The 27,814-nt window shown below is 41.8% G+C and overlaps 5 protein-coding genes across 5 annotated transcripts in view; 3 read left to right on the top strand and 2 right to left on the bottom strand.

The window, feature by feature from the left end:
- The window catches only part of cdc45 (CDC45 cell division cycle 45 homolog (S. cerevisiae)), a 9,820-nt gene extending 1,936 nt beyond the window's left edge, over positions 1-7,884 (bottom strand). Inside the window, exons 1-17 of the mRNA XM_076269631.1 lie at positions 7,735-7,884; positions 7,445-7,504; positions 7,261-7,353; positions 6,696-6,833; positions 6,328-6,474; positions 5,919-5,977; positions 5,652-5,700; positions 5,389-5,450; positions 5,215-5,265; positions 4,984-5,103; positions 3,546-3,677; positions 3,180-3,278; positions 2,921-3,082; positions 2,595-2,733; positions 968-1,051; positions 127-245; positions 1-21 (exon numbers count right to left, since the gene is read on the bottom strand). The exon at positions 1-21 is cut by the window's left edge and continues 56 nt beyond it. Of these exons, the coding sequence (XP_076125746.1) occupies positions 1-21; positions 127-245; positions 968-1,051; positions 2,595-2,733; positions 2,921-3,082; positions 3,180-3,278; positions 3,546-3,677; positions 4,984-5,103; positions 5,215-5,265; positions 5,389-5,450; positions 5,652-5,700; positions 5,919-5,977; positions 6,328-6,474; positions 6,696-6,833; positions 7,261-7,353; positions 7,445-7,504; positions 7,735-7,785 (1,586 nt within the window). The 5' untranslated portion in view covers positions 7,786-7,884. The remainder of the gene's footprint in view (positions 22-126; positions 246-967; positions 1,052-2,594; positions 2,734-2,920; positions 3,083-3,179; positions 3,279-3,545; positions 3,678-4,983; positions 5,104-5,214; positions 5,266-5,388; positions 5,451-5,651; positions 5,701-5,918; positions 5,978-6,327; positions 6,475-6,695; positions 6,834-7,260; positions 7,354-7,444; positions 7,505-7,734) is intronic.
- Positions 7,885-8,310: 426 nt separating this feature from the next.
- Positions 8,311-13,160, top strand: ufd1l (ubiquitin recognition factor in ER associated degradation 1). The gene is made up of 12 exons (XM_076270473.1): positions 8,311-8,403; positions 8,840-8,972; positions 9,167-9,199; positions 9,314-9,435; positions 10,537-10,667; positions 10,773-10,845; positions 10,962-11,030; positions 11,262-11,330; positions 11,421-11,468; positions 11,855-11,943; positions 12,344-12,425; positions 12,749-13,160. The coding sequence occupies exons 1-12, from the start codon at positions 8,401-8,403 to the stop codon at positions 12,821-12,823; spliced, it is 927 nt and encodes a 308-aa protein (XP_076126588.1). The 5' UTR covers positions 8,311-8,400; the 3' UTR covers positions 12,824-13,160.
- Positions 13,161-13,385: 225 nt separating this feature from the next.
- Positions 13,386-17,114, top strand: cunh22orf39 (chromosome unknown C22orf39 homolog). The gene is made up of 3 exons (XM_076270236.1): positions 13,386-13,605; positions 14,435-14,602; positions 16,127-17,114. Exons 1-3 carry the CDS (start codon positions 13,582-13,584, stop codon positions 16,253-16,255), a joined length of 321 nt encoding a protein of 106 aa, XP_076126351.1. The 5' UTR covers positions 13,386-13,581; the 3' UTR covers positions 16,256-17,114.
- A 4-nt stretch (positions 17,115-17,118) lies between these two features.
- On the bottom strand, positions 17,119-18,955 carry mrpl40 (mitochondrial ribosomal protein L40). Its single transcript, XM_076270234.1, has 4 exons — positions 18,775-18,955; positions 18,342-18,413; positions 17,908-18,063; positions 17,119-17,780 (listed from the first exon to the last, which is right to left on the bottom strand). The coding sequence occupies exons 1-4, from the start codon at positions 18,834-18,836 to the stop codon at positions 17,471-17,473; spliced, it is 600 nt and encodes a 199-aa protein (XP_076126349.1). The 5' UTR covers positions 18,837-18,955; the 3' UTR covers positions 17,119-17,470.
- Positions 18,956-19,175: 220 nt separating this feature from the next.
- Positions 19,176-27,254, top strand: acaa2 (acetyl-CoA acyltransferase 2). Its single transcript, XM_076270323.1, has 10 exons — positions 19,176-19,305; positions 20,646-20,812; positions 21,389-21,517; positions 21,970-22,086; positions 22,241-22,388; positions 22,808-22,983; positions 23,380-23,509; positions 25,085-25,155; positions 25,466-25,620; positions 26,547-27,254. Exons 1-10 carry the CDS (start codon positions 19,290-19,292, stop codon positions 26,629-26,631), a joined length of 1,194 nt encoding a protein of 397 aa, XP_076126438.1. The 5' UTR covers positions 19,176-19,289; the 3' UTR covers positions 26,632-27,254.
- The last annotated feature ends 560 nt before the right edge of the window (positions 27,255-27,814 follow it).

Raw genomic sequence — 27,814 nt, 5'->3', positions numbered from 1 at the left:
TCGAAGGCCCTGCCAAAAAAACTAGGGAGAGACAGAAAGGTAGCATTATTTTTGAACATTCTACATAATCTACTAAATTGCTAATTTGATTGCTAATATGTATGCCCAAAATCAATACACTCTTACTTTTTCTTGTCTGATGTGTCTGACTCCGGTGGGATGCCCAACACCATTACTGTGCCTTTCTCCACATCCAGGGGTGCAGCCATTACCAATGGCAGCACCTTACAGCGCTTATTCCTGGTCTAACACAGAGACAGACACACACACAGAAACAAACCACTGAGCAGCTGCTGGTATATGCACTCATTGGCTTATAAACCTGACAGTGCACATATGTGCATTTCTGAAAGATCTTTTATTTTATTTCTAAACACACACACACACACACACACACACACACACACACACACACACACACACACACACACACACACACACACACACACACACACACACACACACACACACACACACACACACACACACACACACACACACACACACACACACACACACACACACACACACACACACACACACACACACACACACACACACACACACACACACACACACACACACACACACACACACACACACACACACACACACACACACACCTCCCTCAGTCTTGCCCTCTTCCACACACACACACACACACACACCATTGAATCTCACTCACAAAGACAGACACAGATACAGACACACAGGAGAAAAAAAACTGCATTCCAGCCATAATATAAATACCCCCAGGACTCCTCTCTCCTCCTCCCAGACTCATTCCCAGTCAAAACATCTATGTCTGGGAGGCCAAATACATAGATTCCCCTACTCACATAAGAACACAAACTCACACACAACTGAATCTGGAACCACACATGACACACACAAACACACTGATTCTGATCTGATTCTCTCTGACACACATACACACACACACTTGAGTGACCTGTGAGATGCTTACCGAGCACACAAAGGCTTTCAACAAGTACTTGCACAGAAGGGTTAAAGCCATGGGTTTGGAGAACAGCCTCACATCTGGAGTACCCTACACACACAGACACAAGACATTATTTTCATGTAATATAATTAGAGGATTAGAGACGCACCAAAATGGAATTTTAGGGCTGATAACGATAACCGATATTTATTGGTGGCCGATACCGATACGATAACCAATAATATTACTCTTGAAATAAAAATTGTGAAAAGTGAATTGGGGACAGCATTTAAAGCAACACCAAATAACTTTTCCTCTGTCGCACGCACTATTTGTTTATCCAGAAACGGCTTTGGAAATAACAATGTCCACAGACAAGGTAGAATATGTTGCATGGTTTTATGAAAGTACGATGTATTGCGACATCAGATGCAAGTCAAATTTGTAGTTTCTTATGTCTCATTCCATCGAACTACAGATCCGCTACCCGATCTGGCAAACTTACATAGTGCGGTTATAGCCAATAGAGGGCCGCGAAGCGAATGCAGAAGTGCCGTTTACCCTGTTACGAGTTGATTAACCACTGAAACGATTTTGGAAACATTATTTTAAGGTACAAAAAAACTCTTTGTTGTTGCTTTAAAGCTGCAGTTGGCAAGTCTGACATATTGAGGGGAGCCAAAATATTGAATGTTTACAACTCTCATGCCCTCCCCCACTACCACCGAGCACCCTCTCATCGAGTTTGTGCTTGTAAGTGCACACCAGACTGCACCAGACTGTGATTGACAGTCAGATCTCACACAGCCCTGCTCTGATTGGACCAGAAGAACCGGGAGCTGTGGATTTTTGCAAAACAAATAACAGGCTCTAGGTCGAGGCAGAAATGCGTTTTTTTTTTCTAAAACCGGCTGATTTATGTTGTTCTATCGGAGCATAGTGTCGGTTTCAGTGAGTATGATCAGTAAAATCTTGCCAACTGCAGCTTTAATAAGCATCATGTAATTGCAGTAACTTTACCTACCACCAATGATGGACAGAACTCATAATAGTCCTCAATGGTAGAGCAGTCAACAAAATAGCAGTAGCCCTGGCCTATGTGAGTTGCGAGTGAGTGGCCAGGGACAGTGTATGAATCGTTTTCATATCTATGGAGTGCGGGTAACTGAATAAAGCTGCAACTCCTCGGACTGTATCTTGTGTCCGTCTACTCTGTTGCGCATTTGTTTTTTCCGACTAGCGCGGTTAAGTGCAAACACACCAGCACAAGAAGCCTCTAGGTAGGCTCGCTCCGCTCAGGTTAAACGGAGGATCATTCATGAAAAGATTTTGGGCTGCACAGATTCAACGCAGATCCACAGATCTTGTTAGAATGGTAAAATACATCCACACCGTTGACATTATTTTGAGGAAGTATAGCCAACCAAGCTCAAGTAGCTCAGCGTAGCCAGGCGGGCCTTACATATGCATAGTTAAGAAATTTAAAAAATATCGGATGGAATTCTGTTATCAGAACAACAATAATATTTAAATGTTTTCACTTATCGGCCGCCGATATATTGTGCATCCCTACTGAGGATGTTACTACATGCTCAATATGGATGACGATGAGAGAGAGAGAGACAGACACAGAGACAGAGAGAGAGAGTACCTCCATCAGGTAGCAATAGAGAAAAGGTCCTTGGGACAAGATGAGATTAGTGCAGATGCAGCTGGCTATGGTCTGCTGGATAGCTTTAAGCTTCTTCTTAGCAAAATCAATGCCCAAGTGCAACTGTTCCAGATTACTCCTAGAAAGGGAGACAATGACACAAATGTCCATTTCTGATCAACCTATTTACATTATTCAAATTCATTTAGGAGATTAAAAAAAAAAACATGTCAAAAACATCTGTTAGATGATCACACTGACAGGTGTAGTGTGTATACTATGAAATGTGTTTTAACAAAACTGTCTTTGTCTGTGTCTGTGTGTACCGGCTGAGGCAGTCCAGTGCTCTGATGAAGTTGTCTGCTGCACTCTCGTCCTTTTCCACATTCTCCAGCAGGGCAGCAGCAGCGTGTACCACATCTGTTGCTAGGAAACGGTTCTTAAAGCCAAAGTGAACGCTAAACGTCTGGACACGGATATCCTTCAAGCTGAACACAAACACACACACACATTTATTAACACAACATATTTGAAAATACACAAATGTAGAAAACAAATTACACACTCAAACACACACTCCTTTACCCAAACTTATTTGAAGATTCTTCTATGACCTCACGCAGGTTCTCTTTGATCGTCATGTCCATGCAGTTAAACTTCTGTCGGACCTGTTTTAGAGGTAGACTGAGAGAGAGAGAGAGAGAGAGAGAGAGAGAGAGAGAGAGAGAGAGAGAGAGAGAGAGAGAGAGAGAGAGAGAGAGAGAGAGAGAGAGAGAGAGAGAGGCACTAGCACATCAGATATAATCTCAGCCTTATTCTATATACTCAGCTATATCAATATATTCTTACAAGAAAGGATTCCACATTGACTACAGCTGTCAATCACTAAAACACACACATTTGTCTGCAATTAATTGTCCTGAGCTACCACTGTGTGGTACACATGCTCACCCCATGTCTGCGAGGAACTCCTGTAGTTTCTTCTGGCCGTTAATAGACCAAAGCTTGAAGCCGCAGGAGGTGTAGCAGGAGTTACAGATGCTCTCATATAGAGACCAGTGCTGATAGAGAGCCAAACGCAGACTGGATGTCAGGTTAGGGACAATACTGATTCTTACAAACACTCTACACACACACACACACACACACACACACACACACACACACACAAGACCGATTCTTACAAACATCACACAATACTGATTCTTACAACCACACACACACACAATACTAATTCTTACAAACACTCTACACACACACACACACACACACACACACACACAAAATACTGATTGACTGAGGTAGTAGCATGACCGACCGACCGATTCGTTTCGAAAAATTTGAAGCGATGCGATTCAATGCGATATTGGGGTCTGTCGTCGATAGGTAATTATCGATTTTGGTTAATTTTAATGGAATTAAAAAATGGCAAATATTATTGGCTAAATTATAGGCCAAATAAACATTGACTGTGAACTTAGTTTACACAGAGTGTTATCTTCTCCCCCCTAAAACGTCCTATCACTAGCTAGATGCTTTCGAATTTAACATGGTTTAAACTCATATGTTGCAGTAGAAGTGACATTTCTGTCACTGTGAAAGGAAACTAGCCTATTTGGAATATTCTGTCCACTGTTCCTTTTATGAGAACACTTTTACTGACTGATCAAGCTTTCATTAGGCTATTGAATGCTTTAAATGAGAATGCTATATACTTAATTCACCATTAACTAGATTAGTGGTTCTACACACAGTTGTCATCTAAATGTAGTGTTTTGTAGGCTATTCAAAGCATTTCACGTTCATCACTCAGTTGTGGTGTAGGCCTGTCTTGAGTATTCAAGTTTTCCTACCGTTTTAATAAACGACACGCACTTGTGGTTAAAGTAAGGAATTGTTTTAACTCGTTTTCTTGCAATTCCCACATAACATTAGATACTAGGCCTAGGTTACATTAAACATTTTGTTGGTTACTGTGTCTATGACTAGATCGAACTTGTTACTGAAAGGTTCATAGGTGGAATAATTGTATTATTGTACGGTTCTGGATGATCACAGCTGCGTGATCAGCGAGATGAAACGCTGCTCTGGTTCCTCTGGTAGCCAGCGGTAGATGACGTGAAAAAAGCGAGAGTCGCCAAAAAGCAGATAATCAGACCGTTTTAAACACCCCCCCCCCCCCCCCCAAAAAAAAAACTCTTTGGATCTGCACGATTCACACAAGTCACCCAAAATTACGTGAAAAAAGCAGGAGACGCCGAAAAACTTGCTGTTTGCATCCCTGCACCACTGATTCTTATAAACACTACACAAAGATTCAGAACTTAACACCAAATGCAATACAGAGAAACAGGCAGGCAGACAGACGCTCGTGTGAAGTGAAGGATACTCGTATTGGAAGGAGATCCTCATGCAGTCGATAGACAGAGAGTTCTCCTCATCCTCATTCCGATGGTTGTGACGAGACACATGCCTCTGTAGTGTGGCTATGTCGGTCACATACTTCATACTGAAACACAAACACACACACACATCATGCACATCATCTCTAATCTCTATGCAAGATGTGTCTTTTATAAGTGTGCGATCAATGTCTATGAAATATTAAATATGGACTTACTTAGGGATTTTGTCATGGACCCACTGCTCTGTCAAACCAATGATGGTCCACCTTTCAATTACAGAAGAAAAAATAATAATCATTAACAAACTATCAAAGTCAGTTACACACACACACACTCATCTTAACGCAACATACACACCAAGTTTCTGGAAAGCTGTGTGCGTGACTTACCACAGCATGTCTTTGTTGTCTTTAGTCATTACCCAGGCCAGTTCAAAGATGACCAGAGCTGCCTGAAACAACACAAGCACATGAGAAATGCAACCTAAGGTACAGCCTGCTTGCTGTGAGTTGTTGAAGAGGAAGAGAAAGAGAGAGAAAGTATTACTACATCATTCTCTGTTAATTTTGTCCCCCAACAGAAAATGTCAATCCTGCAAGTTCTGTAAAGGAGGGAATGTCTGTTCAAAAGAGCAATTCATTTTAGTACTTACTGAAGTGCCATGGTATTCATACTGCTCATAATCAAATAAGATCTCCCTCCTGAAACAAACACACACACACACACACACGTATTCACACACATGCACACGCACGCGCACACACACACACAGCTTGTTAACCCACACAAATGTACCCAATTTAAAAAAACTCCAACCAGACTGAATAGGGAATGGTGCTCAGAGACACCAGAAAACACCATTACTGAGAGTGCTGTCAGAAAGTGCTTTATGTAAACCAGCTCCAGAATCCTCAATTACCTGTGTGCCTCCCACTCCCTTTTTGCTCTCTGTCTCTCGATCCTCCTCTCCACCGCACCCTAGAACACACACACACACACACACACACACAATGAGTTGAAAATCCATCAAAACATGCACACAAGCACACACACACACATTCTTCACTCAACATTACATCTTGTTGGTGAAACAAAGCTTTAGGACCAAGTTGGAGTCAAAACTACACTATTCTGCTACAAGACAGGTAGGGGAATGACTATGGCGTAAAATATCTAGTCATTGCTTAATAGTGAATGAAACTATTAGCAGGCAAAAACGAATTGTGCTCTATAGCGAGACAATGTTAACTGTATAGAACACACAAACCCTACTGCACAAGTCTCACAGAAGGACACAATGAAGTTTGACAGATACACAGATCACAAACCTCATCAAAACGCCTACGTTTCCCAGAGGGCTCTGAGCCATCACTCTCATTCCCAGAATCTTCCCCATCCTCATCCTCGTCATCTCGGAAGATGTCATCATAAGAAGGAACGCCTAGGTCATCATCTTGTTTTATTAGGAGCTTAATCTGGGAAGACATTTCAATTATAGTTTCATTTATGTATATTGCCATGCTATTGTAGTACAGTACCGAGCACTCCACAAAAGCTCTCACATGTCAGTGCCTGACTAGTACCAGATATCTACACAGTGGATCATATGTAACACATTGGGCAATACAGGTGTGGATTTCAGTATGGCTCACATGCTGTTTTTTACACTGAGATAAAGGGCTCTGCCCATGATTACCTGAGTGTCATTGTACACGTTGACCACGTCCACCGGTCGGTGCGTGTCACAGATGAAGAAGATGGTGTCATCTTCTGGCTGCAGCGTCTCCAGAAGGTCAACGTTCGCCCCACAGTTTATAAGGACAAAATACCGATACTACAAGCATGCATGCACACAGACACAGACAGACACACACACACACACGCAATGTCAGCACTTTGTGTTAAATAAACAAATGTTCTTCAGCTCACATCATAACATGTAAAAATACAATGTAATATCTATTCATATTCAAAAGGGGGTTGAATTAACCTAAACTTAGAAATGTCTTCCTGACAGGGTCAGAGTAACTGTAAAGTTGGTACGTCATTCTTGGTGAAAGTCAGACAGATACGTCAAGTGTCATTATTGTTAAAGTTACATAAACTCAACACCACCTGTCGTTTTAACAATTGGTCAAGATCTTTCCCCATATGCGCGGACAATCGGGTTGTTTGTGTGGGGCATGCTGCTAAGAGCTAAGTGCATTGTCAACACATTGAAAGTATCAACAGATGCGTAGTCAAAGGAACACTCGTCTCACCTGTTCTTTGTGCTCAATGAAAGCGGTGCTCAGATCCTGCCACCCTGTCACAGGGACCAGAGTGTACTGCACTTGATCGCAGTGGAATAGAGCCTTTGAATTTCAAGATACAAACATATCGTATTATTAAAGTATCTGCCATACATTTTGAATCAGGGATATCAGGCATATACTCGACACTGACCTGGAGAACTTTGCAGGCGCACAATGCATCGATGTCCGGAGCTACCAGGAGTGCTACTCTCTAAATAAAAGGTTGAAGACAAACCAAGTGACTCGTCAAGTTACGATACTCTACGCGTGTTAACAAATATTAGTATAACGCTATTCAACACAGCGCAGTCACATAAATCTAATGTTTCCTCGAGTGCAAATGTTAACTAGAGATTGTGCCACGGACTAGCTAGTTGGGTAACTTGAATTAGCAAATAACTAAAAGGGTTAACGTTAACGTAGCTACAAGCAGGTCCTTACCTGGTGGACAACAACGTCATAAAATTCCTTTCGAATATCTGTTACAAACATATTAAAACCTAGTTGATAAAATAGTTCTAATAAATGTTTAAATTGTTAATAAAACCCCCTCTAAAATGGTTTCTGCTTTGCTCAACTTGTCTGTAGCAAGTTGCGAAGCTTGCGTTTCCTTGTTAAAAATCTGGCGCCAAATCTGATTATTGTTGCATTGGGTGTTTTCAAGTGCAATAGCCAATCGAATTTCCGTTCTAAAAGACTAAATGACAAGCACGAGACCAATAGAAAAGCTCTGGTTCTATCCAATCGGATACATCATGAGGCATCTTCCACCCCACCTCTATTATTTTATTCATTTTCAACAGTGCACGTTTCAGTGCAAGTTACAGTGAAGGCTAACCTTAGATGTATTGTATTACAGATGACAGGGGAAATTATTTCGAGTAGGATTAAATTATGGAAAAACTTGAATCCTCTCATATCATGGAACTCATGCACCGAGGTGCCGCCCTCTCTGTATTTTGATTGGTATTTTCGGGTTTGTTTTGCTGCTCCGTCACTTCCCTTGTGGTTGCATACACTTCCTGGAGATGATATAGCAGTCTGTGAAGTAGCAGTTGCTATTGTTGTTCAGTATTGCTTAAGTTGCACAATCCATAGTTTGCAAATATGGTACGTACATGCATATATGCTCATTATTTACTTGTAATGATGAACGAACCATTGGTTGACTCGATGATTGTCTCGATAGATAAAGAATAATCAAGTTAACTCGCCACTGAAGTTACGGTGGCTAGCTAGTTGGTTGTTTTGCTGACAAACATACTTGATTGTGTACATATTTAAACAGGATAAATCAATGTATTCATATGGGCCACCGTAACTGCAACTAGAAAATATGTTGTCAATACATTTTGTTCAAGCAATAGCTTTATGTATTGAGGTCTGTGGTTTGATGCCCCACAGTAAGCAACCCCTGTTGTTTAATTGGTGTCAAATATAGCCAGCCATCTAGCTTGGTTCCTAATATCCTGTCTGTCAACATGACCGTGAAAGGGTTTGTCTTTATGATGATACGAAAGTAAATGTTGTCTTTCTCTCCACACAGTTTTCATTCAATATGTTTGACCATCCGATGCCTCGGGCCTTCCAGAATCGCTTCTCTACACAGTACCGCTGCTACTCTGTGTCCATGCTCGCGGGGCCTAATGACAGATCAGACGTGGAGAAGGGAGGAAAAAGTACACGGATTTAAATTCTCTGCATGCTCCTCTGTAAATCTAAGAGAATTTTTATCATTCAGGTTCCACTATAACCTCCCATGCCTGCCAATCCAGTCTTTGGAGTTACACAGTATGGTGTGAATGAGTAGAGAAATGCAATTGTTTGTCTTTTGTATTGTACTTTTAAAATCCACTTTTATTTCTCTTTTTAGTAATAATGCCTCCTTCAGCACTGGACCAGTTAAGTAAGTACTGCCAAAGAAAACCCATTTTATGCACATACAAATGATCATCCTTACACACAAATAGCTTTGCTGCCATGCTCAATTGCCTATGTTTGTGATATCCCTCAAATCTAGGCAGGTTGAACATCACATATCCCATGCTGTTCAAACTGACCAATAAGAACTCAGACAGGATGACACACTGTGGAGTGCTCGAATTTGTGGCTGATGAGGGGATCTGCTACCTGCCGCATTGGGTAAGTCAGGATGATTTGTCATTCCTGCACAGAACATTGCACATGGCCAGCGATTGTATTGTGATTGTAATCCAGGAGCCTACTTTATGCCAAATACAGAAAATTGGTCCCTGTGACCCTCTAGCTCAGTGTTTCTCAAAGTGTGGTCCGGGGACCACTGGTGGTCCGCAAGCTAGCCCACGTGGTCCGTGAGCAGCAGTGAAATATAATATAGATGAGTTGTTTGCAATATTGAACCAACTTGTATGTAAATCCAAACATTTCTGCAACACTGCCTATGTAAGCCACGCCAGTTTAAATCATATGAATTCTCTGACACAATAATACAATCAAAGTTGTTCAGTGAGTACCGGTAGGCCTATTGTGTAATTTAGTATTGAAGTAGGTCTAATTTTTTTTTTTTTTTTAGCTGGGTGGTCCCTGAGCCTTTTTTTATTGATTAAGTGGTCCTTGGTCTGAAAAAGTTTGAGAAACACTGCTCTAGCTGTTTGATCTGTGTGTGTGTATTAAAGAAAATGAGAAACTGACTGACATAAACCAATCTAGCCAATCAACTAATTGCTTTAGTTAGTTACTAGTAGCATTGAAGGGATGGGTGCCATTTGGTTGGCTATGGAGCTCAAACATCAATCACCTTTTCCTAATTACGGACTCTACCTTGATGTTCTGGTAATTACATTGGAAGTGGAATTGTTGACAATTGTATGACAAGATTTTGTTGATGTAAGTATAGAAATGCAAATGCATGACTACTGTATACCTTGGCAACAACACACAGTGAAACATGAGGTCTAGGGGAAAAAACTGAGAATAGTGCTATGTATAAGAATGAAATGAAAAGAAAAGGTAACACATCTTTACATAAATCTCATCGGGCTTGGAAAAATCTTTGAAAAGCAAACAATGTCCATCTGAAATGCACCAGCGCTAACAACAAAGTGTTCAGCGCACCACTGTTTTTGTTGAAACATACATTTTTCTACATTTTGTTGGGGCTGAACACAATCCTGGTGTGTGTTTTCTGTCTGTCTGTGTCTTGTTTTCTGTGTGTGTGTGTGTGTGTGTGTGTGTGTGTGTGTGTGTTTTGATTTGGCCCACCAGATGATGCAGAACCTGCTGCTGGAGGAAGGAGGATTGGTACAGGTGGAGAGTGTGAACCTGATGGTGGCCACCTACTCCAAGTTCCAGCCACAGAGCCCTGACTTCCTGGACATCACAAATCCTAAAGCAGTGTATGTCATCTACATATTCATGTTTTGTTCAACATTATACTGTGTGTGTGCGTGGCAGTGTGTGTACATAATCCATGTACAAATGTTTTCATTTTTTCTCTATAGGTTAGAAAATGCTCTGAGAAACTTTGCCTGTTTGACAACCGGTGATGTGATTGCTATAAACTACAATGAAAAGGTGACAGTCATTTGTAGTTTTGCGACAAATCCAATTGCAGAATTTTTACTAAGAACATATTTAAATTATGCATGTTCCATCAAATGAGACCGTATGTTTTACTTTTTTTCCCTCAGATCTATGAGCTCCGAGTTATGGAAACGAAACCTGACAAAGCTGTATCAATTATTGAGTGTGACATGAACGTGAGTGTTTAGCACAGCACAGAGAGGAAAATGCATGTATTCAGATGAATAACATACACTTATTAAATACAATATGACCTGTGTTAAATTTCATAGTGCTTTACTTGTACATATGTATGTGGGTCATTAAGCTATGAGTTGAGCTTAGTCATCTGCTGAGAACCTTTACATACAGTATGTGTAATCAGACCAGACCATGCTGAGGGCATGCATGTTGCTTTTTTATCTCAGGTGGATTTTGATGCCCCACTGGGATACAAAGAACCAGAGAGACATTCACATCATCATGAGGAACCTGCGGTATGAGCTTTTTGGAGAGCATTATTACTATTTATAAAATTATAAAACTTTTGTCTTTTCCTAAAATACTGTGTGTCGTATTATTTCTAGGAGGAAGACACAGATCCAAGCAACTATGAGATGGACCTAGGTTTCAGAGTAAGTATATTACTGGGCAATTCCACGGAAAATGTCACATCCATAACGCCAGTGAAATGCCTTGGCATTTGTATGATGTGAATGATCACATTAATTTTTTGTGCATTTTTTTCTCATTTACATTCTTCAGCCAAAAATAGCAAATGCTCAAATTTCATGTAATCATTCACATCATACTACTATACAATCACATTTTATTGGTGTTATGGATGTTACAAAAAATTTAATTTTCCATGGAATTGCCCTACTCCTACTTTAACTCAAAATTAGTGAAATAGGAGTGAAATAGTGAAATAGGAGTTGTAAAGTATAAATGACAGATTTGCAACTGTTGATCGCTGGCTCAGTTTGAATAATTTCATGAGGTGTTCTTCTGTGTGTCTCAGGCCTTTACAGGATCAGGCAACCGTCTGGATGGGAAGACGAAAGGCATCGAGCCCAGCCCTGCCCCCATTGACCCCAGTGACATCAAACGGTCAGAACCGGCCACAGAGGCTCACTGCACTGCTCAAACTTATCAACTACATGATGCAACAACATATTTTACATTATTTATATTTTAAATATAGACTTTGACACCCAAAGTCTCTGCTTTGGTATTGTGTACTAGGCAAAGGTATATGCCTTTGTAAAAAACTTCTGTCGGCTCTGTGGGTACTCACACACACATATCTATCATTGTACTAATCTGGGTACCCAGAAGTTCGCATCATGCATCATTGTACATACCTATGGGATTCATGTTATGTTGTTTACAGTGACTAACAACTATGTTTAGTTCATGTTGTGGATGCTTCTCATGTGTGGGTCTACTTGCTGTATGTATCGAAGAGTTACAGTAATGCCTAATCTAAATCCAATCTATGCACCCACAGTGGGATCCCCAACTATGAGTTCAAACTCGGTCGCATCACATTCATGAGGAACTACCGGCCACAGGCACGCAGAATAGAGGAGGTAAGTAGGAGAGATGGGACTTGATGCTCATGCATGCACAGTTGCACACACACACATCTCTTTTAGCAGATATTTGCCATGGGAAAGAGGATCAGATCAGAATGGCAGATGTCTTAATCAGTTAATGTCTGTTTGTAATACACTCCATGAAAAAAAAATGACCAGTTGTAATGCACTCCATGAAAACTTACCAGCTTGTGTTCTGTAAAAAAAAAAAGTATTACCCCGTACTGTGTGATGCACAAGCAGGGGAAGAGGAATGTAGCACTAGTTGTTGGTAATCCATTACTCACATTATGTGGCTTTTGACTGTGTGTTTCCAGGACGACGCAGGAAACAATTTTATTGCGTTCTCTGGAGAAGGCCAGTCTCTGCGCAAGAAAGGTCGCAAGCCGTGAACAACAGACCAAACAATGCTCAAGTCGTTACAAATAAACAAACAAGCAAAGCTGATTTGGATCCATTTGCTTTTTCTCTTTCTTTACACTCTCCTTCCAGAACTGATGTTTTTTTTTTTCTCTCTCAGATATGAGTGAGTGAAAGAACAAGGCATTGTGTAAATGCTTTTCTTTACTGTGGGGCTGACTTCTTGAATTTGTATAGAATAATTAAAAGTGTGGATATGGAGAAACTCTTTCAAACCATTGGTTTTGGTCATTTGTAGGACCAACATAAAACAAATGTTAATTTATAACATTCATTTTAAGAATTTCAATAAATTGTTTCCTCTAGTAACGTTTTGCATTCCTGTTATATGTTTAGAGAACGTGAGAGAATTTGGGGAGGGAATGAGGTATATTGGTATAAAAAATATCACCACCTGCACAACTTTTTAGTTGTACAGACCTGCATCTAAAATAACATCCCAATGACATATGACCACCTACACAGACACTGAAACATCCCCACCAAAATGATCTCTCATGACATTTAGACAGTTCTCTTCAATCCATAGGTCAATGATCATTGTTGCAATGCAATCAGGTTGCAATCCATGGTTAAGCACTAGCTGCGTAGGTAGGCTATCTGCCTAAATGCCACTCCTGAAAACGATACTCTTTTTCAAGCAGCAAGTATAATTTTGGATAACGTTTCCATCGATGTGGAAAATATTAGTCGGAAGTTAAAACTTGATTCCGTTTTCAGATCACACGCAATGGCTGGGTCAGAGGCATGGAGGGTAAGGCTCATTTCTGAAACTGTAACTCACTACTTTTATGTCCTTGTATAAATGCGGACTATATTGGTTTTTACCTGTGCTCTTTTTTTCATCAGAGTTTGTGTCGGTGTTTAATCTTTATTGTTCAGGGCATATTGTATTTGTTTGCACGCTGTTAGCTATGTAGCATATGATAGCTTACTTGGTTGATGCTAGTTCGTTGAATGACATTAGAGGTCTTGTTTTGTGAGTTACTGCTAGCCATTACATTTGAGTCCTTACAACACCTATAGTGGCTCCATATTACACAGATCCTTTGTTTCGTATGAATAGTTGTATGTTAAACGCTAACGTCCTCCAATTGTGTATTCAAGCTAGTTAGCAGGCTAACGTTACTCATTGCCAAGCCAGCTATCTGTCTAACTTCTGTCAGTCAACCCACTTGACTCTAACGTTAGATAACCGTATTGACCATAGTCAGGTGGAGAAGCCTCTCACTGACCTAGCAGCTAAACAAAAAGGAAAATTGATTATGGTTAATGACTATGTAGAAGCTATGTGGGCTATGCATTTTTTTAGGCCACGGAGAAACAGTAAACTATGAGTAATTCTCCGACTGAATGGAGGACACCAGAATGTCTGCATATTTTCTTAAATATTTCCAGTTAAATAATGTAACACGTTTTATGCACTGTTGTGTACCAATTATTGTGTTGGTGAAAGGGTTTGATTGCGATCAGGTCAGGGGGACACTGTAAGACTGTCCATGTCCAATACCTACATTCAGTGACATTCTTGACTTTTCCTGAGACATTTGTGATTTGTCCCATTCTGCCTTGTCAATCCCCAGCCGCCTCGTACATGTGAAGACTACTGGAGTGAGTTCCGACACTGCAAGAGTCTGTGGAACCGCTTCCATCACTTCTACACCTTTGGCACTCATCCTGCTTGCAAGCAGTGGAAAGAGGACTACGCCAACTGCAAAGAATGGGAGAAGAGCCATAGCACACAAGCCCAGGTGAGCCCCAGAATTCTGGACATCAAAATAGTTTACAGAGCTTGCAAAAATGTATGTTGCAAAGGTTAAGTGTTTCTGTTTCCTCCCCTCCTATAGATTTCCTATCCACTGAATAAGTTAGATATAATTAATGAGGCATGTAAAAATAGACACATGCTTGAAAGTCTTTGTTAAATTACTTTTTACCTGTAGGGGAAGCGCATGTAAGACACATCAACCACACCCTCAACTTCAGGTGGCCAAGTGTGTACTGTGGCCTAAAGGCTATTTTGGGGAGTTTAATCAACAAATGATTGAAGTTTATTGAAATTAAAGGCCCAGTCAGTGGTTGCGCTAGCCTGGATGCCAGCCAAACTTAGTCCCGCCCATAACATTTGAGGTCGGGAAGTTCGGTCTGGCATTGCTCCATAGTGGAGAAACTATGCTCGCACCAGAGCTGTGCGGACCAATCAAATCGGGCTTTACGATGATGGACAGGTGAGCAACAGTGCCTCGTCTATCACGTCATCTGAGCACGCTTAGGTTGATTATGTTTGCAACAAAAACGCTGTGGCTAGAAGGAGACAGATGGCTTCTAAGTCCCCATATGGAAAACAATATTATTTCAATGAGGTTTTATCACTGAAAACGATTATTTCTGAAAACTTTGGCCAAAGTTGAGATGTGGGAAAACTCATGGTCTCACTTTCATCAAGGGAAAACAGCGTGTTGCATTGTGACATGTTGTTCCCTTGTTCGTTTGAAATCTCTGATTGACCACCTGTTCGAGGGATTTGCGACAGCCTTTCCCAGCTGTTTATAACATGTTTGTAGCATCAGTGTTCAACGGAACTATTTTTTAAAACGGAGGGGATATAGGCTATTCGTTTTTTCCTAAAAGCCTACCCTACTACGTATCTCTTAGATTTCGCTAATGAGTATTGTAGGAGATATTGACGGTACAATAACTTTTACAAAAGACCAGAAAACAATGTTAAGGCATTTGTGAAGAAGAAGGTGGTTCATGTGTTCTTCCTACATCTCACTGTAAGCTATTTCGTTGCTCTGATTGGTTAGGTCTATCCAATTAAGGTCTATCCCCCCAATCAAACAAAACACACCTGAGAGGTAACTTGTCTCAGTATTCCCAATAAAACTCCACGTAGGGTTTTGTTTCTAGTTTTTGGAGCCTGTGCTGCCTACAGAGACCTTTTTTGCCCTTGAGCAAGGCACCTTACCCCTCACTGCTCCCCGAGTGCCGCTGTAGCAGGTAGCTCACTGCTCCGGGTTAGTGTGTGCTTCACCCACTCTGTGTTCACTGTGTGCTGTGTGTGTGTTTCACTAATTCACGTGATATGTGATTCACGTGATTGGGTTAAATGCAGACCAAATTTCCCTCACGGGATCAAAAGAGTATATATACTTATACTTATACCATGTCCTCAAGCTAAGAGAAAAGAGTCTTAGAGAAGCCTGTAATCAAACAATACTGACATGATTATTCTGAAAATATTTCATGTGTGTCTTTCGCTTTCCGTCCTTTAGGATGCTCTGCAGGAGAGTGAGCGCCACCGTGTGGCAGAACAGAAAAAGTTCACCCCAGTGTGGGAGCTCAGGAAGGAGCCTCCTAAAGACTGGCACATGCCCCTCAATCAGGGCAAGGAGGACTCCTGAAACTGCCCCGCCAACACCCTTGCACTCACATACAAATGCCTCTCAATACCTCATCTAGTCATCCTCCAGCCATACTCTTCTTCGTTCTAGTTAACTGGTGCTTGCCTAGAGGCCTCCATAAACATCCACAGGACTTGACATGTCTCATTCTGACACTCATAAAGGGGATTAATTTACCCACTAGATGTGCATTTGAAATGGTACTTTTTTGTGTGCAAAATGTTTTTCTGATACACATGTTGATGAACTAACACTAGCTAATCCTTGTCCTAAAGGACAGACATGTATCTCCTTTATCTGACTCCCACTACTTTCTGACAGAATTGTGATTGTTGGCCTGGTAGAGTAAATTCTGCAGATTTAGGATTCACTGATGCCCGTTCTATTTATGCAGGGAACACCAGAAGGCTTTTAGAAATGGTCTGACCTGTGGGGACTAAGCCCTCAATTAGGGCTTTAGAATATTCTGTGAAGTGATGACATTTAGACATGAGATCAGATTCAGATTGACCCCACATCAGATCCTCTAATGCTCAGTAATTACATAACATTTGAAATGCAACTGTAATCTGTGGTTACCTCCTGCCCCGAAGGTATCAGTTTAGGTATGTTGATAATGTGAATCATAAGTGTTCAGCATACAGGGTTCCAATACACAAATATGAATGTGAAGATCTGGTCGGATCTACTACACTTGAGATTTATGAAGCACAGATTCTGACTGTGCTGTCGTCTCCAGTCATAAGAAAACCATACAAGATGGGGTGATCTTTTTTAATGGTTCACACAACACCTTATTTACAGCCCCAATGTTTTTTTCAAAAGCAAATGCATATCGAATAAAAAAAGACACAAACTACATGTGATTTCTTTCAATTTAATCATCAATCATGAATGGTCATCTGGTTCACTTGATTAATACTTGAGTAGATCTTGAAAAATAAAAGTCCTGAATTTACTCCCAAGTTTCAACCAGTATGGAGAGAATCCAACACTCACATTCTGCATCCTTGTGTTCAAGAGACATTAAACAAAACAGTCCACTTCGTATTACACGTGTTATGCATAGCCAAGTTTTACAGGTCAACCTGAGCAACTGGCAATGGCATCTCAGCCTATAGAGTCAGTGCCACTGCATTACACTGTCCAAGACGATACCAGAATACCCCAATACACACTGATGTGCAATGTGTAAAACAGCAACGCTTCATCTCCTCACTGTGTGTACACCTTGGTGATGTTATTGTACTTGCCCTCGGGGGCTTCATAGTTCTGAATGGGTGGTGTGTAGCTGGGGCCCTGGTGGGTGAAGGGGAGGAGGCCCATATCTGGCGCCAGGGCAGCCTGGTAAAGCTCCTTTGACTCCAGCCTGAGCTCCTCTAGGGCTTGCCTCTGGGCCTCCACAGCCCCATTGATGGCGGCCATCTCGGCCTGGTGCTGGGCGTGCTTGTAGCGGGACCACTCCTTAAGCAGCAGCGCCCGTCGTTCACTCTCCTCGAACGCCAGCCGTGGCTCGCTGCGGACCCTTTGGGATGGGGGAACAGAAGGTTAAATGTGCACTACCTACAAAAACAAAAAAGCCAGATGAAACCTGAAACACAACTAGTCATTTTACTAGCTATTTCATTTTACTCAACTCAACTCAACAGTACCTCATTTCATCAAAGCATTTGGCTGGTGTGATGAAGTCCTCAATAGGGATGAACTCAGGAGGGACTCTTTCTAGCTTCTTCAGTTTCTTCTTCAGTCGCTCTCGTGCCATTATCTCCCTCCGAGGGTCCACCTTCTTCTTCTTCTTGGGTTCGGCTCTGTAGTCGCACAAAAATAAATTGACAGACTCAGATGTGAAATCAGCAACCCACTGTCCCCACACGTTCTTCCACATCAAAGTCAGGACTTTACAGGCCCAATTTCATGAAATCCAACGGTTGTCAAACAAGCAAAATTACATCAGCTAATTTGAACATACAACTACCATATGACTGTCTATTGGTAACATCACCTCATACACAAACAATGCTCAAAGTTGAACATCGTTTCTACAACAATGACAGTGCAGTGCCAGTGACTTATCTCTGACACTTACCTTAAAGGTGGCGAACTCTTCAGTGACAGCACAGATGCAAACCAGTGGTTACACCTAACGGAGGTGATAGCACTGCAACAAAGCCATGTGTGATGCAAATTATTAAATATTTATGTATGGTTAAACATAATAAAATTGATTGAGAAATCATATACATTTAGGCTAATAATTATATCTGGTTTTTCCTACCAGGCTAAACAGCTAACGTTACATTAAGGCAGTTCAGCAAGATACACTTCATTACGTAGGCTAACGGTAACTTACTTAAGAAAAATACACGTCATTTGGCAGTACCTCAACAGACATTCAATCAAATTAAAATAGTTTAACAAATCAAATCTGGACCATGCCTGGATGGTTAAACGGCTAACTGTAACGTTAGCTATAGATAGCAACGTTTCTTGACTAACCTAAGGGGAACATCGCAACTTACCATGGCGTTGCATTCTGCCCGGACAGCAGCGTAGACACAACACGTGTAATTGAGGTGGACATTATTTATTAACAAATGTATTAAAGTTGGCAAGCTTTCAACTTCATCACTGGCATCACACCATCCTGACATAGAGCAACCTGACCACCTTGAGCATTTCGGTCAGACGAGACGTGCATTGAGGCATAGAGTATATGCTTACTGTATTTCGTGAGTAGCAGATTCTGCAGAATGATATCGGTCAGTTACAAAATCATTTGACTATTACTTGCAATACAAAAGGTGTATATTTGATAGATGTATAGATACAATTGAAGTTATAAGTGCAGTGTTTTTGTACAAATGTGGAGCGCCGATAATTTGTCGAATGTTATTATTCATAAAGTAAGATACGAGTTATCTGGGTGAAGGGTCTTTCTGCTAAACGCAGATGTGCCAAACTAGAGAAAAGGCTAACCCACCCACTGCCACTACAGTGAATACAACTGACCTTCGTGGACTTGAACTGAAACACCATGTCGCTCCTGAGAGGTAATGAAATGTTTTGCGTTTTGGCTCGATATCAGGAAAAGGCTCTGTCAAAACACAAGTTGCACAACTTTTTGAAAACGCTTTCTGCCGTTTTCAAAGTGCTGGCTTGTATCAGACGGGTGTCTGGGTGGAATCTTGCTTGACTGAGGTGTGAATGAACGTGCAATCAGTTATGATTTTATTTTATTATAGCAAAGCTGTCATGAAGAAACATTATGCCATTCACTCAAACCTTGTGAAGTTAGCAACAGTCTGAACTGAAACGTTTTCTCTTCAATGTAATCAACAGCTGTTGATTAAATATTTCATGCAAGTTATGGTTATGTAATGTTAATGTAGTAATTTATTTTGTCTTGCAGGGTTACTTGTTATGCTACTTATAAACCCTAGCTCGTCTAGATGGGAAAACTCATTTACTAACGTTAAACCTTTACCTCTCTGCCTTACCTGTGAAGCACTTTGGGTCAACTCCTGTTGTTTTTAAATGTGCTATACCAATAAGGTGACTTGACTTGATGCAGGCAAGGCGACATTTGGGGTCCTATTAAAGAATCTATAATGTCCCACACCCAATTGTGGTCTGTGAAGGCCCTTTGTCAATGCAGGGCCCTAGGAATTGTCCTACCCCTACATCTATCTTCTATTTATAGTGTCGGCCCCTGACCTGTCATTGTGGTGTTTTGTAGTGTAATGTCTTGACCGTGTCATGCCCTTTTGTGAAAATGTAAGTGTGGATATATAGGCCCATAAAATAGGTCTTGGACCCTAATTTAAGTGCTGGCCAAAGCGCAAAGTCAGTCTATGAGAAACTATGGCATCATGTGGCGTGAGACAGCTTTTAGCTGACTCACCCACTACTCACCACTATTTGTGCATAGCATCTTTCTCTCTAGACTTTAGAATTTGCCCTTTGCCCAGCATTTAATACAGTAACAGTGACTGCATTGTTTAGGTGATGTCACAGCTGTGGAACCAACTCAACCAAAATCATGGCATACCGTACATTGTTAAGTGATGTAGGCCATTGCAATGAATGTGATAGCAGCTGTTTCAGCCTCTCTATTTGTACTGCATTTATCTATGCAATGGCCTCCTGTGAAACTTACTCCATCAGTGCACAAAACTTGTGATGGTGCAAGACCCCAGCCTCCAGTAATAATTGCAAAGAACTATAAGGAGTATGAAAATTAGGAATTGATTTTGTTATAGTAATCCTACATCTTACAGTAGGAAAGAATATTTCTTATCAAAGTTACGGTGTAACTAACTACCCATAATGTATTCCTTGGTGTGTGTGTGTGTGTGTGTGTGTGTGTGTGTCTCCACATTTTCCCCTTCAGGTGTGTTCATTGTGTCTGCAAAGCGGACCCCGTTTGGCACGTATGGGGGGGTGCTGAAGGACCACAGTGCCACAGACCTGGCTGAGCATGCAGCCAAAGCCGCACTGGCTGCTGGGAATGTCGCCCCAGAGCTCGTCAACAGTGTCATCATGGGAAATGTCATGCAGGTGGGCTGACCTGTCTCTTCCACCACATAGTTAGCTCTGTGAAGAACCATAGTCCACCACTGACCTGTAGCGGTCAATACTATAGGCTTGCAACTTGGTCTCTTGTGCTGGCAAAGTATGTATAGAATAACACTTGAGATAACCCTGTAGGGTTTTACGCAGGCTATACGTAGACATGTTGGGCTAACATCCCAGGTTAGGTTGATGCCACAGTCTTGCACGTGTGTGGGGTGTGGTGAGTGGAGGCGGTGGTTACAATAGCAATATGATTGTGTAAAATCTTTCATTATAACAACTTGTATTGTGTGTGTGTGTGTGCGTGAGAGGACTCACTGTATTAAATCTCATGGTATGTTTAATGGTACCTTTAGATCTTATGTTATGCTATGATAAAACTGTATTATGTAAATATATAGTATGTTGTACATTATTATTATATAATGACATAACTATCTAAAACCTCAAAAGTGAGTCTTAAAGTGCATTTTTCACATTGCATTAGAACTGTTTTATTCTGTTCAGCTGTATGTGAAGATGTACAGTATGTCATCTTATGTAACTGTGTAACTCCACCAGAGCTCAGCAGATGCCCCCTACATTGCACGGCACGTGGGTCTGCGCTGTGGGGTGCCCATTCCAGTGCCTGCGCTCACAGTCAACCGCCTCTGTGGCTCTGGCTTCCAGTCCATTATCAACGGAGCTCAGGTGGGAACACACACACACACACACACACACACACACACACACACACATATGTATATACACATAATACATCCACATAAATATACAGAGTACATGTATGCATGGGCACATGATGGAGGTATGATTAGACCTCTGAAGTTCGGTATGTGAAGACAGCACACTTTGATCTTTGCTACCCCAGAGCTAACTTACAATGCAACTTGCCATAGGTAGTTAGCTTCAATTAACACTTGGACCTCCTTATATGGGCAAAGGTGGCAGCTTTGGTTCCTTTTTGTAGGCAAACTTCAGAGGTCTATTAGACATTCACAAAGAGTGCCACCTTGTGGACAATATGCACTAGAGTGGAAAATGCATTTGTGACATCCTAAGGGCCAGAGTGTGTGTTGTGAAATGTTGTGTATTTACTGATGATGGTCTGTTTTTTAATGTGTGTCTTTGTGTGGACATCACAGGAGATCTGTCTAAAGGAGTCTGAGGTGGTTCTTTGTGGTGGTTCTGAGAGCATGAGCCAGGCACCCTACGCTGTCAGGAACATCCGCTTCGGAACCAGATTTGGCTTTGACCTCAAGGTGCTTCTTTCTGACACACACTTTCCAAGAAGTCCCATGATGGGAGCTGTGCACACTGAGCTTACCATTCAGTGTTGCATGAAAACTGTTGTGGAAAGAAACTTGAAAAAACTTGTGTGTGTGTGTGTGTGTGTGTGTATGTGTGTGTGTGTAGCTGGAAGACACACTGTGGGCAGGGCTGACAGATCTCCACGTAAAAATCCCCATGGGCATCACAGCTGAGAACCTGGCAGAGAAGTACGAGATCTCCAGAGAGGACTGTGACAAGTATGCCTACCAGACCCAGCAGAGGTGGAAGGCTGGTGAGTCCTCTCACACACACATACACACAATCACACACGCACACACACACACACACACACACACACACACACACACACACACACACATCTGTGCCCAACACACACATGCTACATTTGATCATAAAACAATCAAAGTCTATCAAGAAACAAGATCTCATATACAGTGTTGCATGGCTGACAACACAAAAAGTTCTGTATTTTTATCATCTTATTTAGTTTTATCTATGTAATAATTTTTTATTTATTTGTTTTAATATGATGATGATTATGATATAGCCATAGGTACTGATGTGGTACTAAAGATAAAAATATCTGTTCTCTCCTAGCCCATGAGGCAGGCCACTATTTAGGTGAGATAAGTGATGTAAATATAGTTTTTATTAGATAGTTGTATTTTTTCTCTCTCTCTCTCTCTCAAGCTCATGAGGCAGGCCACTACACTGCTGAGATTGCACCCATCGATGTGAAGGCTAAGAAGGGCAAGGTGCCCATGACTCAGGATGAGCATCCCCGGCCCCAGACCACCCTGGAGCAGATGGCCAAACTGGCCCCTGTCTTCAAGAAGGGGGGCACCGTCACGGCTGCCAACGCATCGGTGAGTCTGACCGCCACACTTAAACAATGACTATGTTTCCATGCACACCATATTCAGGTTTTATTCGGAATAATCACAATATTATGATTGCGCTTTAGTCATGTAAACCCCTTATTCCAGCTGCCATGACCCGAATAAGGTCAGATTCTGAATGATAAAAAACGGAATAACACCACAAGCATATGCCTCTTTTAACCGTATCGTATCGTAGCTTCCTTTGTTGTTATAACTAAATATGAGACTTATGATAATGACCTAATCAAAGTGTTTTTTGAATGTTTTGGAAAAACAAAATGTTTTGCTTAGAGGAGTGAATTGAGTATGAGAGACCACTAGATGGTTCTTTCCGATGCAGTGGGTAAGTGGCCTATTAACTGTTACCCTTATCCTTCTCAGGGCGTGTCTGATGGTGCTGCTGCTGTGGTGATAGCCAGTGAGGATGCAGTGAAGGAGCACAAGCTCAAGCCATTGGCCAGGATTGTAGCCTATCACGCTTCAGGCTGTGACCCCAGCATCATGGGAATTGGTAAGGCAGCAAAGCTAGCAATCCATAAGCGCTTTCAGACATACGTGTAAGACCGGAGGTTCTGCCGATGTTAAACGGTGGGGCCGTATATCTGAACGACATAACCGGTCATATGGAAGTCCGAATTCACCCGGTGTTTATACTACCCCCGACCTAGTATTTCCTCCGGACATTATGTAAATGTGCTGTGTCTGAACGAGGAGTAGAACATTCGGTTAAAATCACACCTAGTGAGAGGGCGTGTTGGTGACGTTTCTTTCATGCGTCCATGTGGTTAGATCTGACTTAAATGCCAGTGTTATGATGGAGTGGCATAGTGCTGTCCAGAAAATCTCCAACCTGGAAAGATGCAGACATCACGGAGCTACTGTCCATGAGGGCATACAACATTTTGATAGAACACCTGAAGGGAACGTTAGAGACACGTTAGGCTACAACTGCATGGCAAGGAGAAACGAATTCAGAAGACTGAATCATCATAAGCAGAAGGCGCTGAAAAGGCAGTAGCCTATAGCGACGTCGTTGACAAAAATAACAGGAGTATTTAATAAATTGTTAGCCAACACGGTTTTCTGTTCATTGATAGCCTTCATGACCTGCTGAGCTCGCTGATATTTGCTGAGCATATATGCCTAGAGAAAATGAAAACGAAGAAAACCCAACTTTGTTCCAAGCTCCTTACGTAAATGCTACACATGGGGAGAGGATGCTTTTGGAAAAAATAAACCATGAAAAAACGAACAACTTCACTGTTATTAATGTTAGTATTTTGTTTGTTGCTTAAAAACGTTGTATGATCTTGAAGTCTTGAGTTAGCCTACTGAATTGGCTGGTAGCCTACCATAAAGTTTGTGCATGCTCTCTCTCTCCAACGCAAACCAGATTTGGGGTTCTATAGCCTAGCTAATTCTGGTACATAACGTTGAAAACAGATAAATGTGTTTATTTGAAGCACACATACAAATACTGTAGGCTAGGTCAATTTCAAGTGCCCACTTACGTGACTAGCCTACTTCAAGTATTAGCCTTTGCACAATAGATTTCTTCTTCTTTAGCCTACATAATGATAGGCTATATTTTGTAAACAAGAAGCAGCTGTGACAGGCAGCGGCCGCATATAATCTGCGTCATGTCTCAGCATCTTGTGAACTCTACAAGCCCCCACCCCTCACTCGACAACCACACGGAGATTCTGTAATGTGCGTGTATGTCGTTCACACATACGTCCGTGTAAGGTCAGTATTAGGTCCGCAGTTTAGCATCATATCTGAATCATCCGAAGGGTAGGACCTCCGTTTGACAAACCTCCTCATATACTCCGGAGGTTATATCTGAAAGCGCTTCATGTGTGAATCTAATAGCATCGCTCTCTCCCTCATCAGTCCTTGTATGTCAGACACAAATATACTCATCAAACACAAACGCACATGTGAGCTCTCTGATCTTTTGAAAGGCCTTTAAAATCAGTGCCTGTGTTATCTACTTTCATAAAGATTAAAAATGATAATAACTATTAGGGCCTGTCTGCATTGCGCCTTCATATATCTAAAGACTACGTATTCCATGTCTCCTCAGGGCCAGTACCAGCTATCACAGAAGCCCTCAAGAAAGCAGGGCTTTCATTGAAGGACATGGATCTAGTGGAGGTACTGTATGGCTCTAGCAAAAAACATACTCAGTGAACACTGCATATTGCTGAATCAACTTATTATACTTTAGAACATAAGTATCTTATAGGCTGACTATATAATAGATAATGTATACTATGTAAACATATACATGTAGGTGATGCACATACAGTGATATAGACACTTCATGTAATACCCGCAGAAGTCATATGCTGTGTATCTTTAACTGTGTAAGCATCTTCCTTTCACAAAACTAGGAAATTATGTCATACAACCCTGCTCTGTGGCTGGTTTGTGGTTGGAGATCTCACTGTGTGGGTTTCCTCAGGTGAACGAGGCGTTTGCTCCTCAATACCTGTCCGTTGCCAAGGCGCTTGGGCTGGATCCTGAGAAGAGCAATGTGAACGGTGGAGCCATCGCCATCGGACACCCGCTAGGAGCGTCAGGAGCACGCATCACAGCTCACCTGGTCCATGAGCTCAGGTACACACACACATACACACACACACACACACACACACGCTCTCACACAAACAGACGGGCACCCAGACTTGGACCAGGGACATAGACATGCAGTACACTTTCACAGTCAGTCACACACACATGCACTTTTTTTAAAATACACACACACAAATGTGTCATGTGTAGCAGAGAAGGAATAGAGCAGTAGGAAGGAGATTTGCAGCTGTGCATGCCTCCCCTCTCCAACACACACACACACACACACACACACACACACACACCAGAGCACCTCTGCATACATGTTCAGGTATACGTGCAAGCACACACATGCACACGCTTGCAGGGACCACAGCTGGCAATTATAATACAGCTCACCTGGCATTCACAACACAGCTGTCCATACCCACACACACACACACACACACACACACACACACACACACACACACACACACAACCCCGACCAGTAGGCACGGCTGAAGTGCCCTTGAGCAAGGCACCTAACCCCTCACTGCTCCCCAAGCGCCGCTGTTGTTGCAGGCAGCTCACTGCGCCGGGATTAGTGTGTGCTTCACCTGTGTGCTGAGGTTGTTTCACTAATTCATGGATTGGGATAAATGCAGAGACCAAATTTCCCTCAAGAGTATATATACTTATACTTATACACATAAAGCATTGAGCCGTAGTGTAATAAAACTGTCCCACTTCACTTAATTTATTTGGATTAGCCTATGTGCCACTTTTATTCATGTGGTGTAGTGCTTTCAGGTTTGAGCTTTGTCTGACAGATGAAGGTGAAGAAGGTTTATATTAATTTTCACATCCCACAACAGACGTGCAATTGCAATTACTCAGTTATCTTGTCCAGCTAGTCTGCATAGTACAGCATATCTGAGAGAATGGTAATTTGGAATGATGTCATCTAACCCAGTGAACTTTGACCCTAGGCGGCGAGGAGGGAAGTATGCAGTGGGCTCCGCCTGCATTGGAGGTGGCCAGGGCATCGCCATCATCTTGGAGAACACCCAGTGAAGATGACACACACACACATGCACACACACTCAGAACAACCTTAATCGGGAAGACGTATCAAATACACACAAGCACTTAGAAACACAGGGCAATGTCTCTGAAATCAGCCTACACATGAGGTAGACCCAAGGAAAAGCATAAAGAACAAACTGCAAACGACCCGAGCTGTGACTTGAATGCAAAGGTAATATTTATAGGATTGTTGGTAGCTGTCTTTTGCTCCCATAGTGTGCCTGTAACTAAGTCAGTCAGGTCTGTGCAAAGGACAGGAGAATGTACTGTATGGTGATGAGGATGCCTTGCAGACACCAAGGGCTTTTGGTCCCTTTTGTGTACTTGTGCTGAAGATGCTGGTGTTACACAATGCAGATTACACAACGTTGTGTCTTTATTGTAGCATTTTGTTGCCTCCTGATTTGCATTATGTAACACCCATCCAGCCTTTTCTAAGCCTTCAACTGACTGTTAGTCTCTCTCTCTCTTTCTTTCTTTCTTTCTTTCTTTCTCCATGTGTCTTCGTTCACTCCCATTGATACACTCTATATGTGACAGGCTATGACTGTTCATTCATGTTTTGTTAAGAATTACAACTATCAATAAAGTTTTTTGTTCATACTGCCTTATTTACCTGTGTCCATAGTCCCTTGTGTTACGCCACCTGTTTTTCTATTCAGGAATGCTTGGATTTTGACCATGACCTCCTGTGCCATTGTGTATATTCTTGCAAAATACTTTTATTATTCATAGACTTCCTCATTGGGAGGCTTTAGGCTGAATTATTCCAGCTCTCTCATCATGACCACAGCCATTCCTCAAGGCTGTGTTCTCAGCCCAATACTGTTCCTCATCTCATTTGTAACAGTTGTTTGCCTGCTCACTGGAGATGGCGTGGTCAGAATTAAATTTAGGCTAAATCTTTCACTTTGGCCTATAGCATACTGGATCTGTTCCCTGCTATCTTAATTAATTCAATGATCAAGATATATATCCCCACTGCGGTCTTCTGATGAATGTCTGTTGTGTCGACTAGCCATAAACGCTATGGTGAAATTCAAGACTCTTCCTCAGTGGTTCCATGTTGGTGGGATGAATTGCCCAGTGCTCTCTGTTCCTGTGATAGTTTTTGGTCTTTCAAGAGGGGTCTTAAGGAATATCTGTTCAACATGCACTTAGTATATTAAGC

Source organism: Alosa pseudoharengus, unplaced genomic scaffold (genome assembly GCF_046254945.1).
Source record: "Alosa pseudoharengus isolate Yale_2024_CS ecotype anadromous, Long Island Sound unplaced genomic scaffold, YU_APseudo_1.1 YU_APseudo_1.1_scf_6, whole genome shotgun sequence".
Classification (NCBI taxonomy): Eukaryota; Metazoa; Chordata; class Actinopteri; order Clupeiformes; family Clupeidae; genus Alosa; species Alosa pseudoharengus.
Note: the sequence above shows the minus strand (reverse complement) of the source record. Positions and strands in the feature narration are given on the sequence as shown.